The sequence below is a fragment of the Lissotriton vulgaris genome, chromosome 10, assembly GCF_964263255.1.
Source record: "Lissotriton vulgaris chromosome 10, aLisVul1.2, whole genome shotgun sequence".
Lineage (NCBI taxonomy): Eukaryota > Metazoa > Chordata > Amphibia > Caudata > Salamandridae > Lissotriton > Lissotriton vulgaris.
The window spans coordinates 4,101,664-4,128,662 of NC_141698.1; the positions used below are offsets into that span (position 1 = coordinate 4,101,664).

Below are 26,999 nucleotides of genomic sequence, written 5' to 3' on the forward strand. Positions count from 1 at the left end.
GTTGTTCTTAATGATGATGATGCCCCACGCTGGCAGCTTGGTCCTGGAGCAGTGAGAATCCGGACTGGACTCTCACTGTTTGTTGCAGCTCATGGTGAGGGCCGCCAGAGATCACTGCCTTGAATCATAAAAATCGCAGTATTCAGTAGCGCTCAGGGTAAAAAAACTACAACTCCCATGATGCTTTGAGCCGGGGACGCGTTTGACGTCATCACACGAACTGCTCATTGCTGTTTCCGGGGAGCCACAATGGTGCCGTCGATTCTGTGACTGCCGATGCTCTGGAGGACTGGTAGGGGTGCAAAGGCACCAGCATTTTCATACTTCTTTGTTGGTTTAGAGTAAATGTCGCCGGAGTAGTGTCTGCTTGTTCTATGTGATATCACACGCAATCCCGTTGGTTGAACCTTTCTATCGGTTCTTGCAGGATTGCTGCTGCAATACCTATGGTCTGTCACACCCCCCTGGTATTCAATCTTGCTGCTATTTGCCAGGCTCTCGCAGCGCAGTCCCGTTGGAGGAACCTTCCTTTCGGTTCTTGCGGGACTGCTTGCGTGATTTTCTATGAGCAGACAATATTGATGTTATGTGGAGGATTCTTTGTTAAACTCCCCCAACCATATCCCCATTACAAAAGAAAGCAATACATTGATCCTTTTATTGCAAAACAGTCCCGTTGGATGACCCTTACCTTTGGTTCTTGCGGGACTGTTTAGACTTACATCCACTGGCATAACTTTCAGTATTCTCTTTGCTGTTTGGTAATGGAGTGAATAACCACTCGCGTATTGGAACTTGTATAGTTGAATTGCTTAGTCTTGATTAGGCAATTCTGTGTTTCCATACCTTGGAATGTTTCTTTGGTGATTCAACCTGGGAAACGCTGGAACATTTCCAGGGTCTTCTGGAGATAACCTTCCTTGTTTATTTTTCTCATACAGCAGGGGCTTGTTGAGCTACACTGGAGGTCAGCTCCATATCCCCCCTGTTTAGAGGCCTCTGAATTGCTAAATAGTATGTTGGGCAACATGTCATTGTTTTCTGATTAAGTTGATACTTTGTGTGCCTTCTGATATATCCTATTCTGCCCATAGGTATGTATGTATGTATATATATATATATATATTGGTTTTTTTTACATCGCAGGCTGCGTTATTTTCATTTACAGGTATTGTAGCTTTGTGTTGTTCATATAGACTTTATGTGTAATAAGAGAGTGTGATGGCTTATTACAATCAGAACTGACAGTGTTTGTCTCATATTGCCTTGTTCTCGTTACAGGTCTCCCTCCCTGCTGTCCCCATCCTTCCCTTCCCTTGCCTGATCATTCCAACGTGTCTGTTTCACTCAGACCTTGGAACTGTCGAGAGGTGGAACCCATTTAAGCATCGTACGATTCAGAGGATTAAAGGACCAGACACTGTTAGTGTATCTGGTGCAGGGCTTCTGGTATCCCGGGGCTGGGGTTGCACAGCTTCAGTTGGTCCTGGTGGTCTTCACACTCACTGACCTTCCAGAGCACACGTACCTTATCCTTGTTGTCTGCGGTGTTGGTCAGGCCGGGGAGCTGCAAGGCGTGGACCAAACTCTGCTTTTTGGTGCCTGCAGGGGAGTAGCTCCTCTATTCCAAGGGAAACTGTAGGCGATTTTCGAAGTGCTGGCAGGCTACCCAAGGCTTTGGTCGTTCTCCAGCTTGCAGGATGAGTCACTCTGTTGCAATTGTCGAAAGAGGGCTGAGAACGGGCAGGGTTTCGAGCCATAAGTCCACAGTTGTGCTGTAGTTCTCGCCAAGCCGTGACTATTGTTCGTCCTTCTTCTCTTGATCCATCAAATCTGAGTTCTGGGTTGCCACCTAAATACTCAATTTAGGGAGGTTAAGGGGAGTGACAGGTAGTAGCCAAAGGGCTACCTACCTTTATGGTGTTAACACCCTCTATATGACCACTTCCTGCGGGCATAGCCCTGACCCTAGAATGGAAATTCCATCCAAAACAAGATGGAGGAATCTAAAAAGTGGGGTCCACATCGGCTGGCCAACCTAGGGGTGGTGCTAGCTGAATGTGGGCACACCTCCTAATCCTACTAATTTTCCCGCCTGTTTTGCCACCAAAAATGGGAGTAAGACAGGAGGGCGGGCATCTCCACTATCTGGAGAGGCTTGGGTTGCAGAACAAAAGTGGCAGGGCCTTTGAAGCTTCCCGCCCTGGAATGCACATCCTGCATGGAGGAGGTGTGAACACCTCTGCCAAGAGCAGGCTTTGTTCCTAGCCTACGAAAGCAAAAGCTCTCACCTCAGGAGGTCAGAGACCTGTCTATGGTGTCTGGCTGGTCGAGACCAGCTAGTCAACACACTAACAGTCTGTAGGTTTTCAAAGGATACCTCTAAGGTGCCCTCTGGGTGCCCTGCTTAATAAATCCTCCACTAGCATCAGTGTGGGTTTATCAAGACGAAGTGTTTCGTACCAAATATCTTGGGCTACAGTGAAGCTATCATGTAGTCGGGAAACTCATAACCCTAAGTGTCCAGCCCATGTATTTGTCATGGCTTCCCTGTGCACAGTAATATCTATGGTTCTGCTTAGATATCACAGGGACATCCACCCCCACAGATATGCCCACATATGGGTATAGTGCACCCTGCCCTAGGGCTGTAAGGCCTGCTGTAGGGGTGATATACCTATATCACATGCAGTGCGTTGCTGCCATGGCACACAGTTGTGTATGAAAACCCTAGAACAGTTGTCCTTTACATTGCACGCACTGCTGTGCCCTTGGGCTACCTTGTAATCTAATGAGTCAAGATTGTAACAGTCCACATGGAATAATTCAATTGAAACTTGTGAAGAAAAACGAACCAGTTCTTTAATCCAGTCCTTTGTGGATGGCAGATTCTTTTCACAAATGTTATCTTCACATTCATGTAGTCCAACATAAAAGTTGCAATGTTCTCTTGTTAGTTATGTTGGAGTACATGAATGTGAAGATCATATCAATGAGGGTCTGGAGGGAGCTGAGAGAGGCAACTGATCGCCGGCCACAATGGCCTTGCAGATGATGCACCTGGGGCGGGCTGGCAAGTGGTGCATGTGGCTTCCCATCGAGGTGGGAGTAATGCACTCCTATTTCTTCAAGCCTTTGATAAGACTACTGTGGTGCGTAGAATGTCCTAGAGCGGGGCAGTGCACTCTAGGAGTCTGTAAAGTAGGAAGTTGCCGCCATCCAGATGTAGGAGTAAGAAGGCTTGAGCAGCAGTTCTAAATTCACTTTCTGTGAGAAATTGTTCCACTTTCTTAAGTAGACAGACTGACACCAGGCCCCTCACTGTTTTCCTGGAACGGTCTCCCTTGAAGATGCGGTTGGTGTCAAGGTAAATCCGCAACACTTACATTAAGTGAGAGTTGGGGTTCATGTATTTAAGTCAGGTTTGTACTGTTTTGTGTTGTTTTCAGAGAATAACAGCCATTCTGTGCTGAAATTCAGGAAGGTGCTGGATATGCAGATCTGGCTGCGCTGTAAGTAGTGTTTGAAACACTGGATGTCTGTAGTGGAGGAGACGTTCAAGTAGAGCTGGTTGTCATGGACATGCACATCCCGATTTCTGAGATGGGCTCTGTTTGTGCAGTTTTTTCCTACGTATGAATAGAAGCTCCAGGGCACTGAAGCTTTCAGCAGAAATTTGATAGCTGCAGGAGGTATACAAGCTGATATCAGCATATTTCATTCCTCACCTGGGGGGGGGGGGGGGGTGTAAGCTTATACTACCTTACTCCAAGTGAAAAATAGCTGTATGTGACAGCATGCAGGGCTTAAATGTCTTCAGGCATTCTAACAAAAGACTTTAGAAATGCTGCTGCTGGCAAAAGCCGAGTTTGGAGACGCATGATTCTGCCATGAATAGTGCTTGGAAATTAAAACAAAAGGACAACTTCAGTCAAAAAAGCAAATCATTTTGCATAGTTTGTTAGTGTGACAGGTAAATCTGGAACTGTCTAAACATATTTCATGCTCTTCAGACACTCAGGAGGATTTTGTGGTGAGGTTGGAATGAAGTGCCTGGCACTTACGGTGCTCTCTCCTTTTAGCCTTATGCTCTATGATAATGCAAATGTATTCTCTATAAATGTTTTTCAAGGCCGACCCTGACACATATATTTAACAACATTATCAGATCAGCAGAATATGATTCTTCTTATTTAAAATGTGTTTTATATTATAACTTCTTTTATTTTTTTATATTTCAGATACGTACTTGGGATGTATTTACTCTCACCAAGAAAACTCGTCTATTGATACAAATAGTATCATCGGGCTAAGTAAAGGAAATTGTACAAACCACACTATTGAAATCATGCAAAATTCGGATTTTCCAAGGTTCAATGTTTGTCAATAACATTTATATTATTCCATATATCATTTGTGAATATGGTGCATTGTAAAACCCTAAATATTTGTAGAATGTTATTTATAATATATTTATTTAAGTGAGATTAAATTAATCATTCATTAAAATATATTGCGTAGTTCACTGCCCTTAATTAACATAACAGAAAAATAAAATACATTTACCGCTCTAATTTTATTAATAGTTTACTTATTATTTTATTTTTTTAATATTTGAAGATCATTTAGTCCCTCACCAAACATTAGTAATCCTTATAAATCGATATTTTAATGATCTAGAATCTACATTTATTTTATGATACATTCATTATTGTTCATAGGTCACCCCAGGAAATGTTCTACCGGTCAAATGAATTAAGTCATTTACAACCCGCCTGAAACTTTAATCCTCATACTTTCACTGTAATGGGGCCTTGATGAAACCTTTTCTGGGTGCCTTGTGGTCAACCACTATTTCTTAAGTACCCTGGCTTCCTTGTTTTAGAGGTTATAAACTGCTTGACTTAGAAATTCACAAGATCAACATTATTCTGTAGTTCATTTACAAGACATCATACCTCTATGCGGCATAAATTAAAAGTCCCAACTTTAAATTTTATTTTGTTTCAATTTCAGATTCAGAATGTACATATGTTTGTTCTACAGTAGTAATAAATTAGAACCAGTTTTCTTGTGACTCAACAAATATTTAATTCCTACTAATTCAATTAATTTATGTCCATGAAAGTGATTAACTGGTTCACTATAAACCTAGATTATTTGTAGACTATTATAATATATAAGAGCACAAACCAGTCTTAAATATACTCCAGCCCAGTCTTTGAGCAAGTTGAGCATCACACGTGGTCACTCACAGGTACTGAAACACCCTTACATACAAAGTAATGGAGACAGGGGCTTAAAATAGAATCGCATAAGATAAAATGTTAAAATGAATTAGTTTAATTTGAATTTTTAAAAAAACCTATAAATAAAACATATTGTATTATAGTTTGATAAATATTTTAAAGTAAAAACAAATGTAACTTTTTAAATATTTTCATTAATTTAAATAATCTACCTAATTTTTGTATTTTTTTTATACATAAATAAATATACATATTCTACTTTAGGTTAGATTTTGTTTTAAACAAATCTTTAGAAAATAAGTTTCATTTGATGGAATATAGTTAAGCTAAACATTTAATTACAATTAATAGTGGTGTAACATTTTTATTTGATTCAACATTTACAATGTATAAATTAAATTTACATTAATATTGCTTATAAAATATTTCATTGTTTTTTATAATTTCAAAAACATTTTAATATTTATTGATGCGTTATCATATGGACTGCTCCATCCCTGTGGCGGAGAACTCTGCCTACAGGTGAAAAGTTACTAGAAGAAACTTTAAACTCATATATCTGGCTCAACCCCTTTCAGAGGGTGAAACATGTAAATATACACTTTTTAGTAAATTTACACTTGGAAATGGTGACTAGCCAAAAGTAGTAGATTTACTATAAAGTGTAAGAGTAAATTTACATATGTAGGTATATTTGTGTGTAAATTTACTTTTGTGAATTGGCCCCACATAAATTAATTTTGCATTCTAATGAAGGAAAACCTGCAGTTCTCTGTCGATGTTCAGACCCATTTACTGCTGTATTTAGTTTAGTAATATTGAATGATTCTGTGTTAACAATAACTCTGGTATCTCCTATCCATGAGTATGCAACAAAAAATTATGTTTGACAACACTTAAAATGTTTGGTGGGTGAAAGACTGTTTTTCAAATATAAACTATATTGATAGCTGTCTTTATATTTCTAATTTGTTAATTAACACCAGTAAACTAGGGATGATATTCTAATGAATAATGAGTTGAATTTATTTGGGACAACAAATATCATAATGAAAAGACTATGGCCATTGTGTACATAATACTAAGAGCTACTTATGAATGATATGTGAGATTATAGTCTAAACATAATTCATCATTGCCGACTATGGTAGTTTAGGTCCCATCAGATAATGTTCCGAAATATTATTGTAAGGCAAAATATTTAGGATACTATATTCAATCTATTGATGAATTAACTTTAACTTAGGATATGGTTAGTTCTGTTTTTATAAACAAGTTATGAGTAAAGAAAAATATTTTAACCCCTTCCATGCTGGGCCGTTTCCGCCGCTGTGCGGTAAACAAAAGAACAGGGCGGGGCCGTGACGAACCCCAGCCGTCATCAGCACACGAGCGCCGCAGAGCGTGACGGCTGGGGTTCGTCACCAGCATGGAAGGGGTTCAAAAACGAATAAATGTTGTCAGAGTGTGTAAATAAAATAAATTGCTGGAACAAAGCTGTAATCAGTAGGCGACAAGCCTAAAAGCCAGCAATAATTGGATGTATGTCATCCTAACGCATGCTTTTACTACGCATGCCTTTACAACGCAGGTTTTACAACGCAAGTCGTTACAACGACTTGGTTGGGGGGGCGCTGGATAGTGGAATAGTTTAATTTACTATTCCAACTCCAGTCCCCGTGGATAGTAGGGAAGGTTTTGGATAGTAAATTAAACTATTGCCTATCCTGCAGCGTCCCCAGCGCAATTCGTTGTAATGACTTTCTTTGTTAAACCTGCGTTGAAAAGGTACTGCATAGTTAAAGTTGCGTCGTAAAGGATGTTTCCCGCAATAATTATAATTAATAATGCGATTTTTATATATTGCTTCATAGAGCGCTTCTGTAATTTCTAAGCATTGCAAATAGCAGATGTTACTATTACCCATTCATGGTATTAAATTTACTCATTTTTGGCAGGGTCAAAGGATGAGACGGCCTTGATGGGATTCGAATTTGTGACCTCCTGATCACCAGTAACCAATGTGTAGCTCATTAAGCTATCCTTGCGTGTAACTCAGACTTCACCTTCCCAAAGGTCGGTTAGATGAGCACCATAAATTGGGTAAAAGTTTAATTTATTTGCATAGCTTAGAAAAAGCAGAAATGTGGTATAAAATGCTATACAAAAAATAAGGTTTTGCTATTATTAATATTGCAGCGTTCACCAAATAGTTTTCTGGTGCTACTGTGAAAGTTGATTTAGTTGTGTTGGGGAGATATTGCTTAATGGGGTGTGTTTTCAGGGAGTTCAAAAAGTGCAAGAGAAAACAAATGTGTAAGAATCTGTACAGGCAGAGCATTCCACAGTTTAGCTGCCTCTGGCAACGCCCAATTTCCAAACATGGAAGAGCGAACACTTAGGGGTCCATTAGGATGACGGGCGGACATCCCATCGTGGACAGGGACCGCCCCCCATAATGGCAGGGGTCCCGTGGGCAGCATTAGGATGCGCCCGCCACAGTGGCAGGCGCATCCTGCATTCCTACCATTGTGGCGGTCGGTGCACTCAGCACCGCCCGCCACAATGGCAGGAAGGCATGCTTTGCACTTCCATGCACAGCATGGCAGGCACCACGCGGTGCCTACCATGCTGTGCATGGAGCTGCTGGGGGGTACCATAGGTACCCCCCATGTGCACCCCCCACCGCCCCTGGCGGCCCGCAACGGGCCCCTGCAGGGATTTTCTGCATGCCTTTCCGTCATGGAATTGCAACCACAGAAAGGCATTCAAATTTGCCCATCATAATATGGCTGGCGGTGTCTGATAGACACCGCCACCATATTATACCTTTTCCGCCCCGGTTGCCTTGCGACCTGGGCGGAAAAGCGGCGGACAGTACCCCCCGCCATACTAAAATTGGCGAGGGGTCTTTAGAGCAAGGATGGCCGGTGGATCGACCCCGCAAGGCTGGCGGTGACTACTGCGAGCCTGGCAGGGGCGATCCACCCGCCATCCTAATGGGGCCCGTAGGTATTTGTAAAAGGAACTAGGGGGCATATTATCAAGAACAGGAGATCAAATTATCGCTGCTTTATCGGCAGAAAACTGCAGATAAGCAGTGATAATGGGCTTGATAATATGCTCTATGGAATACCAATCGAAGCCCATGTTAGATGTCTTCACATCTAACATGGGCTTCGATTGGAATTCCATAGAGCATATTGTCAAGCCCATTATCGCCGCTTTATCAGCAGTTTTCTGCCGATAAAGCAGCGATAATTTTATCTCCTGTTCTTGATAATATGCCCCTAGGTGTTGGATCGTAGATATCTTATAAGGGAATACCAAGAGAATTTATTAGCCATAAAAGCCCGGCTGTTGGGGTAGATGGCTTTGTAAACAATTGTTAAACTTATAGAAGGCTCTGTCGTGTAATGGTAGTCAATATAGTTTTTTCTGGCTGAAGTAACTGAATCATTTTATCGCAAACGAGAGAGCAGCCAAATTGATGCATTCTGAATAAACTGCAATTATGCACTGGTGCAATCAATAGGACTGAACTATCATAAACAATTCTTGACCGAATTAGGGCATTTAGCACCTGAATTCTTAGGCCTTTTTCTAGCAGTGGGTAAATTGGTAGAAGCAATTTTGGTTCAGAATGGCAGGACTTTGTAGTGTTAGCTATACAAGTTGGCAGGCTTAGGTTGTAATTGAGGTAAATTTGTTTGTTACGCACTGACAATGAAAATCCAGGAGGCCAGACTATGAAGTTAGGCCAGTGTAAATCATCAACCCTAGCTTTACGTGACATCAATAGCAATTGTGTTTTGCTAAGGTTAAGTTTCAAGTAATAAGCAGACACCCACCCAGCATATTATTGCCTCAAGACTCATAGCTGAAGAATTTCCACTTTCTTTAGACAGATGTACATCTGGCCAAAAATCAACTGGATATTACCATGAAATAGCCCCTAAATGATGCCATTAAAGGCTGATATTAAACAGCAATGAGTTTTAAATGGATCATGTGGGACTCCACAGTAGGACTGTAGGGGGTGACAGAAGTGGGGGAAAGGAAACTATTTGTGTTCTGTTTTGTAAAGATGATTCGAACTTGGCCAACATGATTCCTTTAATTCCTATATCGGACACATTTTCTAGTAGAATATTACCATCAGTTGTGTCAAATGTGGCAGAGAGGTCCAGGGGAACCAGAGCTCCTGAACCTGTAGCATCCATGATTCTATGTAGGTCATCTAAAGCAGAGATTACAGGTAACCTTGCACTATGACCCGGCGGAACCCTGTTAGTGATGTGTTTTCTTAATGTACCTTTGTTGGGACAAGCAAACATGCTGTGTTGATGTTACATTTAAGAGACTGTAAAGCCAAGCAGGGATAGGGATATGAAGCGTGGGCTGATGGGATCATGGAGTCTTGATTACAACCACGAACTTGAAGCATGCAGAGGACGAGACTATTCCAGTTTCAGACGCGTTAACAGAAGAACACATGAATACTGACGGAAATCAAACACTCACAGCAAAGCTCAATAAATATTTCAGCATTCGATAATCGATAACAACTATGATTCAGTGGCAAAACCGAATTGTATCGATTATCGCCCCACCCTTGGCTAGGGGAGGGCGGAGTTACCTATTTTTAACTGGCTTCAAGCAGCTTTTCAGACGCCTCTGATCCACCTCCGAGACGACATGTTTAACGGGTGGCGACGCTGGGCCACCCCCAGCCGCCTTCAACACCACGCCATAATTCCTTCCCCCATTGTTGGCCCAGAATGTCTGGGCAGGTGTTTCATATCGCACCACAAATTCCAGCCTGGCCCCGTCGAAGTCGTAAGGTGGGACGAAAGCCAAGCGAAACGCGAACTGGTCGGTGCGGCCGTCGTCGCAGGGAGCGAGGTAGTCGGCAGGGTAGTCGTAGAAGGAGGTCCAGCGGTCGAAGGAGGCGCGGACGTAGACACTCTTGCGGTAGGAGAGGTTGAGGACGCGCAGCACCCCGCACATGGCCTGGCGGTCAGCGGGGCAGGGCAGCAGGCTCTCCAGCTCCACGCCGCCCGCCTGCACCCGCTGCTCCAGCTGCTGTAGGTTCATGGGCAGCAGGAAGGTGGGGCAGAGGTAGAAGTGGCCCTGGGGGCCCCTGCGGGCGGACCCCAGGGCCCCCAGCTCCTGGGCAGGGTCTGGGGAGTGGGCAGGGTACAGGCCGCCATTGCACTGCGCCTCCTGCTGGTGGTCGCCGGGGCCCTCGCAGCAGCAGGGGCTGCCATGGCGCGGGCCGGCCGCCAGGGGGAGCCCGCGGGCCTCGGCGCAGCACAGGCTGTCATAGCACTGCACCGCCACCAGGGGGAGCCCCAGGGCGTCGGCGAAGCGCACGCGCCGCGCGCCCCCGGGCGCCGTCGCCGCCTCCTCCTCGGCCGGGCGGGGTCTGGGCGTGGGGGAGGAGCGCGGCAGCAGCCGGGGCTCCGCCTCCTCCGCCTCCTCCTCGTCCCCTCCGGGGGCCGGAGGAGAGAGCGTCGAGGCCGGCCAGGCCATGGCTGGCGGAGGAGAGAGGCGAGCCTGCCGCACCGGCCGCGAGGAGGACGAGGGAACTGGGAGGACCAATGAGGGGTCCCCGCACGGAAGGAGGCGCGCGCGGGGACCAATCAGCAGGGCTCTTAGAGGGACAGATTTTAGCCAGATCGAGGCTTGCAACGCGGGCCCTTGCTGGAACGCAAACACAGCGGCCGATGGGGAAGTGGGCGGGGCGAAGTGAGCGCCATGTTTTCTACGTTCAGTATGGGGAAACATGCGCAGTGCGCGTGCGCAGAGGGGCAGGCCTGCTGGGGATGAGGAGTGATGTTGACGGGGCAGGGACTGCCATGTCCAGGAGTGACCAGCGGAGGGCGAGCTTGAGTTATTCATTCTTAAAAAGCGCGGACTTTACCCAAAGGTGTCAGAGCGCTGAGCAATAGAACCAGTGAGGTCACAAGAGAGAAATGTTACAAAATAGAACGTTACAAAAATATACAAAAGACTAGAAAAGGTAGGGTAAGAACACAATATCAAACACAGCAAGCAAGGGTGAGGAATGTACAGGAAAATATTAAAAATTTACAATGATGAACGAACTTTCCAGACTAGCATAGCTGCCAAGGTTTCAGATTGCTATGTGTGACATTTTCATAAGTTCAGCAGTGTAATTATGAGTGACGTTTAAACGACTATGAGTGACACTTTCTCGCAAGACGACAGCAACATATAAATATCAGAAATTACACCCATTTGAGCAACGAGAAACTCTAAGATCTTACAACTGCTGCACAGCACCACAAATGGAAGGGCACTGTGGGACCCAACTGTATCAAACAGGATGTGAGAGGCCACAGGGCCTGCTAATGAGCCTCACAGTCACCAAAAACTGGATGGAGCTCCCATGGGTGGACTTAAACAGAATCAAGCGCCTCATCCTCCCTCTGTATGAACTGAGCAAACTGTGCTGAGAAGCCCCAGAACGAACTAGCAGGGACAACGTATCCCCCCTCCTGTACCTTGTGACCCTCAAAGCCGCCTTCTAACACAACTATCACCTCATAGCTTAAGGCTTTAATAATAAGAAGTGACAATCAGACCTGGCCCGGCTCAAATGCTGTATCAAATTCTCTCAGTCTGCACATTCAAGCTCCTCCAGTAATAAGCACCTGTGTCTGACCAGGGCTAGGCTGGCCGCTGTGGAGTATTGCCTTTACCAACTGCAGCAGTTCACAGCTATGTCCTCTTGAACTGGCCACTCACCGATAGGGTTACACCTGGATGCCTTTTTATTGGCATGAGGAGTATTTTATTGCCTTTGCAAAAATTGTGAAAAGCACCTAAAGCGGGTATTTTTCCCTCATTCGTACATACGTTGAACAGTAAAAAGAAGACAAATGTACTTTGCAATGTTCTGGAGCGGCCAACTTAATGATCACTGGCCGCTAATTAATGTAAACAGACAGAAAGGGGATCCTGAACTGCTGAAACACGAAAGCGGACGCCGGAGTCCGCATTATCTCTCCTCAGCAGCCGGGTGACGGTTCCCATTGCTGGATCGGCTAATTAAATGAAAATAGATGCCTGCCGCACGGACATCCGGATTAATCCCGGCCCCCATGCTGTGCCGTGACTGACAGCAGTAGCATCCATCGACATTGCTGAGACTAGGGCAGCACCCCCAATTGGCAGCAGTGTCGGCTGTGTAAGCTGCGCGCCACGCTGGCGCCGCAGCCAATATCGCCGCATTGTTGATACATTGTAGCGCCGCTCTGACTCAGTCACCAGAGCTGAGAGGACCTGATGGTTTAACTATTTAGGAGCTCAGCCCATTAATGCAGGCTCTCTCGGGAGCAGCAAATAGCCGGTGCACCGGCGCCGCTGGTGGTGCGCGCTGGCAGGTGGCAAAATGCGTGACAATGCATTTCAGTGCGGTGATGCGGATCACCGCACTGAAATGCTTGAGTGTCACACCTATTGCGTGATACTGGACAGGACTGCCTAGAGCGGTCTGAGTTATTTGTTTATGCATTTTTATGTAGCACGCTCTTCACCCAAAGGTGTCACAGCGCTTTACAAAAGAACCAGTTACATTACATAAGGACCTCAGAGGACATGAATCACATAAAAAATACAAACAGACATGGCTTTAAGTGGGATGAAAAAACTGGGGGGTCTCTCTCAAAGGGGCGTGGCCGATATAATTAAGGGGCGTGGCTTAAAAATGTATGTTAAAAATCTGCGCTCAGCATAATGTGCCGCCCGACTATTGGCTTTGGCAAAGGTTGTTAGTTGCATGAGATAAATATACTACATGCATACATACATACATACAACTATGGCTTCATTGAATATAATATTGAAAATGCTTTAGTTCTTGTGGAAGAGGTTGTGGCGTAATGGCTGAGCTGCCAACTTTGGAGCAGAGGACGCAGGTTTGAGTCTCAGAGTGAGCTCAACATCCTGTTTCTGGGAAAATCACTTAATCATCCTTGCCTGCCAAAAAATAAAAGAAGATGTCCTTGTTTGTGCTCATTGAAAGCATTTCGAGTTAAGCAATACAGAACTGTAAAAAAATAAAAGTTTCATCAAAACAGTTAACTGCTGCAGAGTTAAGATTTTTCCCCAATTCTGAGTGTGAGGGTGAAAATGGAGAGCCCAATAGGGACCTGTCTCGGCGCCTGCTTTTAAGAACTGCCGGTGCTGAGCAGCGGCAGGACCCGGCCAACTTAAAGCCCTGCAAACAGATGCACTCTGAACTCACACAGGAATGGTAGGAAGTACATAAGTCTAATACAGATACTAGTGGTTAGAGTTGCATATATATACAAGTTTCAAATTCACTCCATAGTACGTTTTTAAAATAGTTGAAATGATTAAGGTTGGATAAAAATATATTAAATATTTACACAGCATGATCTTGCCATTGCTGGGGTTCATGCTTTCAGCCAGGTCTTCAGGGTGTTGTTGCACTCACAGGTGGTGATCTTGGGCCTGGAGGGATCCCTAAGCTAATGATGGACGTAGGGGTAGACTTCTGGGTGGTGGTGGGCGGAGGCTGCGTGGTCGATCCCCGGCTGATCTTGAGCTCATGCTGGGCTCCAGCTGTGGTAAGGGGAAGGACACTCGGGCAGGTGGATCTCTACCACGAAGTCAGATCTCCCGGCCGCGCTCAAGCCCCCACAGTGAGGCCCCAACAGGTCCAGTGCGCCAACTCCGCATTCAGGCCTCAGGGCAACTGGCGGGGTCTGGCAGGCTTGCTCCTCCAGGTGTCCAAACAGCAGGCAATCTGGGCTTGCATGGTCACTGGCATTCTTCCACCCCTTCCGGATTCTTCGCAGGAGCCTCCACAGCTGGGAATTTCAATGCAGGGTCGACCGGTGGGTGTCAACCCACGACACAGAGGCTGCAAAGGATGAATGGGCCGTGCCCAGTAATCAAGGCCCGCTAGGCCCTCAAAACTTCCCTCACTCTCAGGCCCCAGGGTGAGGAACCCGTGCAGCTATGGACATGTTTTAACATGTAAATCGTGTTCCAAAATCATATAACAAGCACTGGCGTAGCAAACAGCTCATGCCTATTGGCTGCCCATGCGCACAAATTGGCCCTGCCAATGTTTTTTTCCAAAGTATTTCAACATTGACAGAAATGATCCCAAAAAAACTTGTATTCATGTATGGATTTTTATGCATGTCTGTTTAAGTATGATGTTGGTGGGTGAGCGTGATGACAAATTCACATACATATGTCACCATGTCTGCATGCCCATATGCATAAAAAATAAATTGCAATGCACTAGGTCTCGCATTAGTGAAAGTTCGAGCTATTTGCGTGATAAATGACGATGTCTTAACTATGTGTTTTGGTTTGGATTGTAGTGGATGTATTTGGTGTGGAGTCGGTTGTTTTCGAATTGTTAGTTGTGGAATTGTGTGGTGTGTTTGTGTAGTGGAATTATATGGAATTTATTTATTTATGCATTTTTATATAGCATGAACTTTACCTGAAGTTGTCAGAGCACTTTACACAATAGAACCGGTTACATTTTATAAGGACTGCAGAGTACATGAATTACATAAGAGATATAAACAGATAAACTCTAAACTCACATAAGAATGGTAGTAGCTACATAATTCTACTACAGATACTAGAGGTTAGAGTTACATAAATACAAGTTGCAAATTCACTCAAGATTACATATTAAGAAAGGTAGAAGCGATTCGGGTTGGGTGTCTGTGTGTGTATATATATATATATATATATATGTATATATATATATGTATATATATATATATATACATATATATATATATATATACAAATATATATATATATCCAAACGGTATTTCCCCAAATCGTCTCTTGCACACCATCCGGCAATCTTTCAGAGGAAGGGAAATAGACACCGATTTACGTGGTTTGGCAGGTCTTGATTTATTAAAGCCTCGTCAGGCGCATTTCGGATAACTAAGTATCCTTGATCACTGGCGGACACGCAGTCTGCTTACTATTTTTCTGCCTTTTTTTATTGATGCTTTCACCCTTGTCATGTGATACAATAGACATAAAAGATATAATTGCGGCACTTTCTTTTTTCCACATTTTACACATGGTGGATGTAAAAAGTAAATATTGGTCATTCCAAATAGATCTTATTTCAGGGGGAAACTTGATAACATAGTTTGTCTGCGTAAATGCAGGAATCCATACAGGACATTGTGATTGCGAATAAAAATCTGGCATTTGAATAAATAATAATACAAAGAAATAGTACAGTTTGTCATAGAAATATAAATGGTTCATATGTACCGTATGTCAATAAATACATAAATACCATATTTATAAAAAATCGTTTCTACAAATATTAAAAATTTGCTACAGTACTGTGAGTGAAGATTGATAACTGAATAAATTCACATGATCAATGAGTCTCACTGATGGTATGTTCAAGTAGGATATCATGGGTACGTTCTAAATTACGCCTTGTGTAAACAATATGTTGGGAAAATATTCCTCGGGTAGTACCCGAACAGAAAATGCCATAGTAGTGCAAAAATATGATTGTGCAAATGTGCAAATATTATATAAAAAAGAATGGTTTATTTGATTTAGAAGATATATATATTAAAAAAGTCAATATATATATATTAAAAACAGACACAGGGGAAGAGGGGAAGAAAATAGCTGTTGCAGCAGCTGGAGAATCAAGTGTACCCAAAAAATTCACATGTTGCACTTGATAATGGCTTTAGAGAAAGTTGTGAAGATCCTCTGTGTTGTTGAGCCCTTTTGGATGCTTACTGTCCAGTTCTAAAATCCTTTTGGCCTCTAATTGTCTTAAAGCTTTTTAGGTCTCGCCTTTTCCATTGGAAAATGGCGAGAATTCAAGTGCTCGATCCACTAGTCAAACCACTGCAGTTTCGACTGCAGTTTCTTCACAGTGCATGTGAAAATCGGGAGAATCACGTGACCACAAGCCTCTCGTGAACGAGCCCAGCCAGCCCATTTCCCCACAGGTTTCCCCATTGCATCACCACATCAAAGCCAGCCATCTGTTTCCCCAGCGTGGTGCCACCAGCAGCTTCACTTCAGGCATCCACTCCCCCCGCCCCCTACTTCACACTTCTCACGGTCACCAGGCTGTGTTTCGCATTCCCCCCCCCCTCCTCCCCACTATCATTCTGCTATGCAGATCGTTTCTTTTCTCTTAATTCTAAGAATCCTAAGCCCACCTCCTCTGTTTTTTTCCTAAAACCCCAGCGTGCGCTCGGCCTCATGCCAGCATTTCTCCTCCCCTAATTATTCACTGCACGGCCGGCCAGCACATCAAAGGCTGCTGCTCTCCGTGCGTCTCGTCACCCGTCCTCCCTTGTAATTATTTACTTCACTTTAGTTTAACAGTTCTTCTTCCTCATCTCTGGTACACGCAGTTGAGTTTCATTGACCTTTTTTCCTCTTAAACATTAGTATAGCGAGAACAATCCCAGTGATTTTCAAAATGTGGGCACTTAATGTTTTGTTCTCGTCAAAATCCCAATGTGTTTTTAGCTTTTACTGATCTAACAGTTGCTTGTTTTAGCTATAAAGCCAATAAAATGGGCTATCGTGGTAATAATTCCTGTTCTTTACATTATGCCACGGTTTTGGATTTGAGGTTTTCTACAGTGTGGTCCGTCGCATCTAGATGCCAGAACACTTAGTTTACACAGTTGTTTAACAAAAAAGTATAAGCAAAGTATAAAATCAGAGCCACACCAGTTATATTTACATTAAATTAATATTCTAGAACCCAGTTTATTGAACTTGGTGTATACCTTCATGCTTTAGTGAAGGAGGAAAGTGTTTTTTAAAGGTCTCGTGCTTTTCTTCCAATAGTTAATTAGTTTTTGTTTGATCTTGGGTTATATAATCAAGAATATTTCAGGAGTTAGATTGTCCCTTTTAATGAAGGCAGCACACGCAACGCCACTCAGACACGCAATGCCACTCAGACACGCAACGCCACTCAGACACGCAACGCCACTCAGACACGCAACGCCACTCAGACACGCAACGCCACTCACACACGCAATGCCACTCACACATGCAATGCCACTCACACACGCAACGCAACTCATCCACGCAACCCCACTCACACACGCAACGCAACTCATCCACGCTACCCCACTCATCCATGCAACGCCACTCATCCACGCAACGCCACTCACACATGCAACGCCACTCACCCACGCAACACCACTCACACATGCAACACCACTCACCCACGCAACACCACTCACACATGCAACGCCACTCACACATGCAACGCCACTCACACATGCAACGCCACTCACACATGCAACGCCACTCACACATGCAATGCCACTCACTCAAAGCAACGCAACTCACTCACGCAACGCCACTCACACACACAACGCCACTCATCCACGCAACACCACTCATCCACGCAACGCAACTCATCCACGCAACCCCACTCATCAACGCAACGCCACTCATCAATGCAACGCCACTCATCAACGCAACGCCACTCACACATGCAACGCCACTCACCCACGCAACACCACTCACACATGCAACGCCACTCACACATGCAACGCCACTCACACATGCAACGCCACTCACACATGCAACGCCACTCACTCACGCAACGCCACTCACACACACAATGCCACTCATCCACGCAACACCACTCATCCACGCAACACCACTCATCCACGCAACACCACTCGCACATGCAACGCCACTCGCACATGCAATGCCACTCGCACATGCAACGCCACTCACACATGCAACGCCACTCACACATGCAACGCCACTCACACATGCAACGCCACTCACACATGCAACGCCACTCACCCACGCAACCTCACTCACCCACGCAATGCCACTCACTCACGCAAATACACTCACACCCACGCAGTGCCACTTTTACCCACACAGCACCACTTTCAGACACACAACGCCACTCACACCCACGCAAGCCCACTCTCACACACGCAACGCCACACTCACCCATGTAATGCCACTCACACACGCAACGCAACTCACACACGCAACGCCACTCACCCACGCAACGCCACTCACCCACGCAACGCCACTCACCCACGCAACAACAATCACACATGCAACGCCACTCACTCACGCAACGCCACTCACTCAAAGGCACTCACACCCACGCAATGCCACTTTCACCCACACTGTGCAGTGCACAATAGGTCTCGCAGTAGGAAAGATGGAGCTATTGGTTTTGTAAATGACAAAGCCCTTTATGTTTTTAAAATGAAAACAAAAATAGAAGGCATTGCTATTTGCAATTGTAATAGCTCCAACTTTCCTACTGCGAGACTAATTTCATTCTAAATGATTACCATGATAACCACCTACGTTTTGTCATGTAACTAAACAAACAAGCACTGGCGTTGCCAATAGGTCTCGCATTAGGAAAGTTTGAGCTATTGGCATTGTAAATGACAAAGCTATTAATTTAGCTATTTTCAAAACCAACACATAAATAAAAAAATTGTCATTTACAATACCAATAGCTCAAACTTTCCTAATGCGAGACCTATTGGCAACGCCAGTGCTTGTTCCCTGTTGCCTCCTCTGGATTCTGACATGCACCTGTAGGTTGGTGCTGCCTACATATCTGAGGCCACAGGTGCATGTCAGGACGTATACAGCGAACTCGGTTTTGCAATTAAAATTGCCTTGAATTTTGATCTCTTTAGGGCTGAAAGGGGTCTTATATTTGGTGGTGGAAATGCCAAATTTGCAAGCCCTTCATGATGAGCATTTGTAGAAACCTTGTTTGGGCTGTAACCAGGTAGTTTTTTTTTCTTTTTGTAGTTTCTGGATTGCTGTGCACAATTTGAGGTCTCATGGAAATCCCTCTACGGAATGTGATGGTAGGGATGTTAGGTAAGTCAGGGGCTAGGACTGCATCCGTCAGGACTATAGGCCAATTGCGATTCATGATAGAACGAATTTGGCGGTGCTGCCTGTTAAAAGTAAGGTTGAGTCTTGGTGTGTTTGTTTCTTCGATGGATTCTACTGTGGAATTTAGAGATTCTAATAGTGATTCTCTTGGCCTCATACTGACCTTGGTCAGGACTTGATAGAGAGTAGATGTACTGTAGCCTCTCTTGGAAATCTCTCGAGTGCCTCCCTAGTGCATACCTCTTGTTGGTCCGTGGTGCTACATATTCGCTTAATTCTCAGTAGTTCACCATATGGTATGCTTTGGATTAAATGTTGGGGGTGGACACTCGACGCATGTAGCGTTGAGTGACCCGCTGTGGCTTTTCTATGGAGCGTGGTGTTGATTTTCCCTGCCTCCACATATACTTTCACATCTAAGAAATCCACCTCCTTGTCACTAATGTGTGAAGTGAATTTTAGATTAGCCAAATTGTCATTGAGGTTATTGAGAAAAACACTAGCACTCTCTTCATTGCAATATATATATATATCCAACAAGAGAGACGCTCATTTGGGAAAAGCCTCACTGCTGAAACCCATATTGTTCCTGGGCTGCAGCGGGTTTGTGTAGTTAATCAATGTCCAAAATTTCCTGGCCAAAAGCGTTTCGGGCTAAGACGCCCTTATTCACTGGCACATGCGGAACAAACACTGAAATGATGGAGAGGTGGTAATGATGTATATATATATATATATATAACATATTTACACAACATTATCTTCTCGCCATTGCTGGCGTTCTTGCTTATAGCCTGTCCTTCAAGGTGTTGTTGCACTTACGGACATAGATCTTGGGCCTGGAGCGATCCCCGACCTGGTGAAGGCCAGATGTCCCCCACTCTTGCTACATCTTCAGTTGCTTCCCGGCCCCTGGCCGCTCACCTGGCCTGTGTCCTATGACGTGAGGGGGGGGGGAGAAGACAATATCAGGACACACTGGCGCACCTTTCATTTCAGCTGCTCTAGGCCTCCTCGCCACCTCAGGCAGGGCCCGCCACGCCAGTCCGGGCCGCCACCAGCGTCCTCCACTGCTGCAATCCATGGGGGACCCACCCCAGCTTCTTGTCTGCATCGCCGCCATCACTGCCGGCCCGTGGCGCTGCACTCTGGGCCTCTAACTCTCTCACAGCTGCGCGGCCTCGCCCACGCCTTTCAGCTGTCTTGCCCCAGGTCGATTCCACCCTCACGACTTCGCTGCCGGTGCGGCATCAGACCCTGGACTTGGCACAGCTGGCAACGGGGAGATGGGCACTGCTCTCCACAGCCTCAACTCCAAATTGTAAGGCACAAAATGCCGGATAGTGTCAGCTGGTGTCGGGCGGCTGCGGAGTTCAAAGCTTTGCCGCCGACATCTTGGCTGCATAGATAGGGGTGAGAGCTGCACAGAATAGATCGAAAAGAAGATAGATAGGGCAAGTATTTATGCAGGAAGTGGGGAATGAACTTGAGAGAGAGGAGCAGAAAGAGTGTGTGAGAAAAAGAGAAAAAGAGGGAGAGCAGGCCACAGATGCATGAAGAGGGAAGACCTGTGTAAGCAGAAGACACCCCAAGAAGAGGAGTGGAGCTTGGGATTGAGGGACGGACACCTTGAAAGGGCACCTGAAAGAAACTGGGCTTAGTATGTGTAAGGACCAAATGATAAACATTCACTCAACCCGATTTCCACAAATTATCATTTGTCTCCGTACATTTGTAGCAGTAAAACCGGGTCAGTGACCTTCAGTGGCCGTCTCAACAGAAGGTGCTGTCTGGAGTGGCCGTGGGCTACCAGATGACGCTTCAGTTACATTATCAACTTGCCCATGTCTTGGAGATTAAAGCGAGGTGGCTCGCAAAAGATTGTCAATCCAAAAAGAGGGTGTGATTCTAAAATGTCTGTGAACAACTGGTGTGGTGTGACCCAGGCAGACAGGTGTAGAGTGACCCAGGCAGACAGGTGTAGAGTGACCCAGGCAGACAGGTGTAGAGTGACCCAGGCAGACAGGTGTAGAGTGACCCAGGCAGACAGGTGTAGAGTGACCCTGGCAGACATGCGTAGAGTGACCCTGGCAGACATGCGTAGAGTGACCCAGGCAGACAGGCGTAGAGTGACCCTGGCAAACAGGTGTAGAGTGACCCTGGCAGACATGCGTAGAGTGACCCAGGCAGACAGGCGTAGAGTGACCCTGGCAGACATGCATAGAGTGACCCAGGCAGACAGGCGTAGAGTGACCCTGGCAAACAGGTGTAGAGTGACCCAGGCAGACATGCGTAAAGTGACCCAGGCAGACAGGCGTAGAGTGACCCAGGCAGACAGGCGTAGAGTGACCCTGGCAAACAGGTGTAGAGTGACCCTGGCAGACATGCGTAGAGTGACCCAGACAGACAGGTGTAGAGTGACCCTGGCAGACATGCGTAGAGTGACCCAGGCAGACAGGCGTAGAGTGACCCTGGCAAACTGGCGTAGAGTGACCCTGGCAAACAGGTGTAGAGTGACCCTGGCAGACAGGTGTAGAGTGACCCTGGCAAACAGGTGTAGAGTGACCCTGGCAGACATGCGTAGAGTGACCCAGGCAGACAGGCGTAGAGTGACCCTGGCAAACAGGCGTAGAGTGACCCAGGCAGACAGGTGTAGAGTGACCCTGGCAAACAGGTGTAGAGTGACCCTGGCAGACATGCGTAGAGTGACCCAGGCAGACAGGCGTAGAGTGACCCTGGCAAACAGGCGTAGAGTGACCCAGGCAGACAGGTGTAGAGTGACCCTGGCAAACAGGTGTAGAGTGACCCTGGCAGGCAGGTGTAGAGTGACCCTGGCAAACAGGCGTAGAGTGACCCTGGCAAACTGGTGTAGAGTGACCCTGGCAGGCAGGTGTAGAGTGACCCTGGAAAACAGGTGTAGAGTGACCCTAGCAAACAGGCATAGAGTGACCCTGGCAAACAGGTGTAGAGTGACCCTGGCAGACAGGCATAAAGTGACCCTGGCAAACAGATGTAGAGTGACCCAGGCAAACAGGCGTAGAGTGACCCTGGCAGGCAAGTGTAGAGTGACCCTGGCAAACAGGTGTAGAGTGAACCAGGCAGACAGGCGTAGAGTGACCCTGGCAAACAGGTGTAGAGTGACCCTGGCAGACATGCGTAGAGTGACCCAGGCAGACAGGCGTAGAGTGACCCTGGCAAACAGGCGTAGAGTGACCCAGGCAGACAGGTGTAGAGTGACCCTGGCAAACAGGTGTAGAGTGACCCTGGCAGGCAGGTGTAGAGTGACCCTGGCAAACAGGCGTAGAGTGACCCTGGCAAACTGGTGTAGAGTGACCCTGGCAGGCAGGTGTAGAGTGACCCTGGAAAACAGGTGTAGAGTGACCCTAGCAAACAGGCATAGAGTGACCCTGGCAAACAGGTGTAGAGTGACCCTGGCAGACAGGCGTAAAATGACCCTGGCAAACAGATGTAGAGTGACCCAGGCAAACAGGCGTAGAGTGACCCTGGCAGGCAAGTGTAGAGTGACCCTGGCAAACAGGTGTAGAGTGACCCAGGCAGACAGGCGTAGAGTGACCCTGGCAGGCAAGTGTAGAGTGACCCTGGCAAACAGGTGTAGAGTGACCCTGGCAGACATGCGTAGAGTGACCCAGGCAGACAGGCGTAGAGTGACCCTGGCAAACAGGTCTACAGTGACCCTGGCAAACAGGTGTAGAGTGACCCAGGCAGACATGCGTAGAGTGACCCAGGCAGACAGGCGTAGAGTGACCCAGGCAGACAGGCGTAGATTGACCTTGGCAAACAGGTGTAGAGTGACCCTGGCAAACAGGTGTAGAGTGACCCTGGCAGACATGCGTAGAGTGACCCAGGCAGACAGGCGTAGAGTGACCCTGGCAAACAGGTGTAGAGTGACCCTGGCAGACATGCATAGAGTGACCCAGGCAGACAGGCGTAGAGTGACCCCGGCAAACAGGTGTAGAGTGACCCAGGCAGACATGCGTAAAGTGACCCAGGCAGACAGGCGTAGAGTGACCCAGGCAGACAGGCGTAGAGTGACCCTGGCAAACAGGTGTAGAGTGACCCTGTCAGACATGCGTAGAGTGACCCAGGCAGACAGGCGTAGAGTGACCCTGGCAAACATCTGTAGAGTGACCCTGGCAGACATGTGTAGAGTGACCCAGGCAGACAGGCATAGAGTGACCCTGGCAAACAGGTGTAGAGTGACCCAGGCAAACAGGTGTAGAGTGACCCCGGCAAACAGGCGTAGAGTGACCCAGGCAGACAGGTGTAGAGTGACCCTGGCAGGCAGGTGTAGAGTGACCCTGGCAAACAGGCGTAGAGTGACCCTGGCAAACAGGTGTAGAGTGACCCTGGCAGGCAGGTGTAGAGTGACCCTGGCAAACAGGTGTAGAGTGACCCTGGCAAACAGGCGTAGAGTGACCCTGGCAAACAGGTGTAGAGTGACCCTGCCAAACAGGCGTAGAGTGACCCTGGCAAACAGGTGTAGAGTTACCCTGGCAGGCAGGTGTAGTGTAACCCAGGCAAACAGGCGTAGAGTGACCCAGGCAGACAGGCGTAGATTGACCCAGGCAGACAGGCGTAGAGTCACCCTGGCAGGCAGGTGTAGAGTGACCCCTACAGGCAGGTGTAAAGTGACCCTGGCAGGCAGGTGTAGATAGACCCTGGCAGGTCTAGAGTGACCCCTACAGGCAGGTGTAGAGAGACCTTGGCAGGCAGGTGTAGTGACCCCTACAGGCAGGTGTAGAGTGACCCCCACAGACAGGTGTAGTGACCCCTACAGGCAGGAGTAGTGACCCCTACAGGCAGGTGTAGGGTGACCCCCACAGGCAGTTGTAGTGACCCCTACAGGCAGGAGTTGAGTGACCCCTACAGGCAGGTGAAGTGACCCCTACAGGCAGGTGTAGAGACCCCTACAGGAAGAAGTAGTGACCCCTACTGGCAGGTGTAGTTACAGGCAGGTGTAGTTACAGGCAGGAGTAGAGTGACCCCCAAAGGCAGGTGTAGTTACAGGCAGGTGTATTGACCCCCACAGGCAGTTGTAGTTACCCCTACAGGCAGGAGTTGAGTGACCCCTACAGGCAGGTGAAGTGACCCCTACAGGCAGGTGTAGGGTGACCCCCAAAGGCAGGTGTAGTGACCCTACAGGATGGAGTAGTGACCCCTACAGGCAGGTGTAGGGTGACCCCCACAGGCAGTTGTAGTGACCCTTACAGTCCGGAGTTGAGTGACCCCTACAGGCAGGTGAAGTGACCCCTACAGGCAGGTGTAGGGTGACCCCCACAGGCAGGTGTAGAGACCCCTACAGTAAGGAGTAGTGACCCCTACTGGCAGGTGTAGTTACAGGCAGGTGTAGTTACAGGCAGGAGTAGAGTGACCCCCAAAGGCAGGTGTAGTTACAGGCAGGTGTATTGACCCCCACAGGCAGGTGCAGCCTGTCTCTCTGCTTCTTGTTTTCCTTCCTCAGACGGTTGAACCTTTCTTGTCACTTTGACTCTGTTTTGGGGAATTTCTCAAGTTTGACATTTTTCAGCAGCAGAGCCAGAGCGGCACTTCCGGTTCCTGTGGCTGTGACCTTTGTCTGCTGGTGTCTACCGGGGGAGCGGTGAGTCAGAGCCCTGTCTGAGGAGGATCCTCCCAGGCAAGAGAGCCTGCTAGGCTGGGGCCTCTGAGGCCGGTAGGGCTGGGCAGAGTCAGTCACATGTCAGGAGAAGCCAGTGCCTCTGGGGAGTCAGCAGGGCTGGGCAGAGTCAGTCAAGACAAACCAGGCCAGTGCCTCCGATGGTCCGGTAGGGCTGGACAGAGTCAGTCAAGACAAACCAGGCCAGTGCCTTCGAAAGGCCGGTAGGGCTGGGCAGAGTCAGTCAAGTCAAGACAGGTCAGTGCCTCCGAAGGGCCGGTAGGGCTGGACAGAGTCAGTCAAGACAAACCAGGCCAGTGCCTCCGAAGGGCCGGTAGGGCTGGGCAGTCAGTCAAGTCAAGACAGGTCAGTGCCTCCGAAGAGCCAGTGGGGCTGGGCAGAGTCGTCACATATCAGCAAAGGTCGATGCCTCAGAAGGGTGAATAGGGTTAAGAAAAGTCAGTCACGTGTGAGTACCGACCCGTGCTTCTAGAGGCCTGTAGGGTCGGACAGAGTCAGTTACTTTAGCAAATGTCGATGCTTCCAAAGGGTCAGTAAGAATGTGAAAAGTCAGTGACGTCATGACAGGTCAGTGCCTCAGTGGGACTGGCAGGGCTGGGCAGAGTCAGTCACATGTCAGCAAAGGTCGACGCCTCTTTGGTTAGAGCTGTAGATTCAGACATATGTTGAGATAGGCCAGCACCTCTGTAGGGCAGGGTAGAGCCAGTTACAAGCCAGCAAATGTCGAAGCCTCTCAGGATAGATAAGACTAGGCAGAACCAATCACATATTAACACAGGCCAGTGGTAGGGCTGGCCATACTCATATGATGGTCCAGGTTGGTGCCTCTTGAGGGCAGCAGGGTTGGGCAAAGTCACTCGCATGGCAAGATAGCCTAGTGTCTGAGAAGTGTCTTTAGTGCTGGGTGGTGCCATCGTCATTTCGGAAGGGTTACCTCCTCTGACTCATTGCGCCATCCGCACAGTGACCGCCCCTGCCCGCGCCAGCCACAGAGAGTCATCCACCACCCACCGCACGGTGACCGCCCCTGCCCGCACCAGCCACAGAGAGTCATCCACCACCCACCCCACGGTGACCACCCCTGCCCGCACCAGCCACAGAGAGACATCCACCACCCACCCCACGGTGACCACCCCTGCCCGCACCAGCCACAGAGAGACATCCACCACCCACCCCACGGTGACCACCCCTGCCCGCACCAGCCACAGAGAGTCATCCACCACCCACCGCACGGTGACCGCCCCTGCCCGCACCAGCCACAGAGAGTCATCCACCACCCACCCCACGGTGACCACCCCTGCCCGCACCAGCCACAGAGAGACATCCAGGACCCAACTCATGGTTACCGCCCCTGCCAGCCACAGAGAGTCATCCACCACCCACCTCACGGTGACCACCCCTGCCCGCACCAGCAACAGAGATTCATCCAGGACCCACCCCACGGTGACCGCACCTTCCCACACCATCCTTACCATCAATGGCCATGAACCTCAGTGCAAGCAGGGAGAAGGAACCCACCGTAAATGCTGGGTGGGTAGCAAAAGGCAGCAGCAATCAGGGTTCAGTGTGCCCTGGTGCCACTCTACCTGCTGCATCTTTGATAGCTGTGACCCTGTCCTCTCTGGCATTCTGTTCCATTTCTACTCTGTCCCTCTGAGAGAAGGGTAGAAAGAGAGACAGGGACAAAGGGATAGATGGATAGATAGATAGATAGATAGATAGATAGATAGATAGATAGATAGATAGATAGATAGATAGATAGATAGATAGATAGATAGATAGATAGATAGATAGATAGATAGACTCCAACAGTTTTAGGATAGATAGATAGATAGATAGATAGATAGATAGATAGATAGATAGATAGATAGATAGATAGATAGATAGATAGATAGATAGATAGATAGATAGATAGATAGATAGATAGATAGATAGATAGATAGATAGATAGATAGATAGATAGATATCTTATGTTTTCTTGAGTTCAATTTCGGAATTTTTGCCCAGCTGGAATTATCAAATGCGTTAAATACCTTTAAACTTGTAATTCTGGTCTATGCGTAAACAGGAGGTTACGCATGGACCGGAATTTTACAATCCACTAGTAATCAGTCCCACTCAGTGAGTGTGTAACACTCATCCACTGT

General features: G+C 47.2%; 1 protein-coding gene across 1 annotated transcript in view; it reads right to left on the bottom strand.

Annotated features, from left to right (window-relative positions):
• LOC147684284 (uncharacterized) overlaps positions 1-10,784 on the bottom strand; it is a 48,172-nt gene extending 37,388 nt beyond the window's left edge. Inside the window, exon 1 of the mRNA XM_086940152.1 lies at positions 9,889-10,784. Within this exon, the coding sequence (XP_086796278.1) occupies positions 9,889-10,784 (896 nt within the window). The remainder of the gene's footprint in view (positions 1-9,888) is intronic.
• Between the last annotated feature and the right edge of the window lie 16,215 nt (positions 10,785-26,999).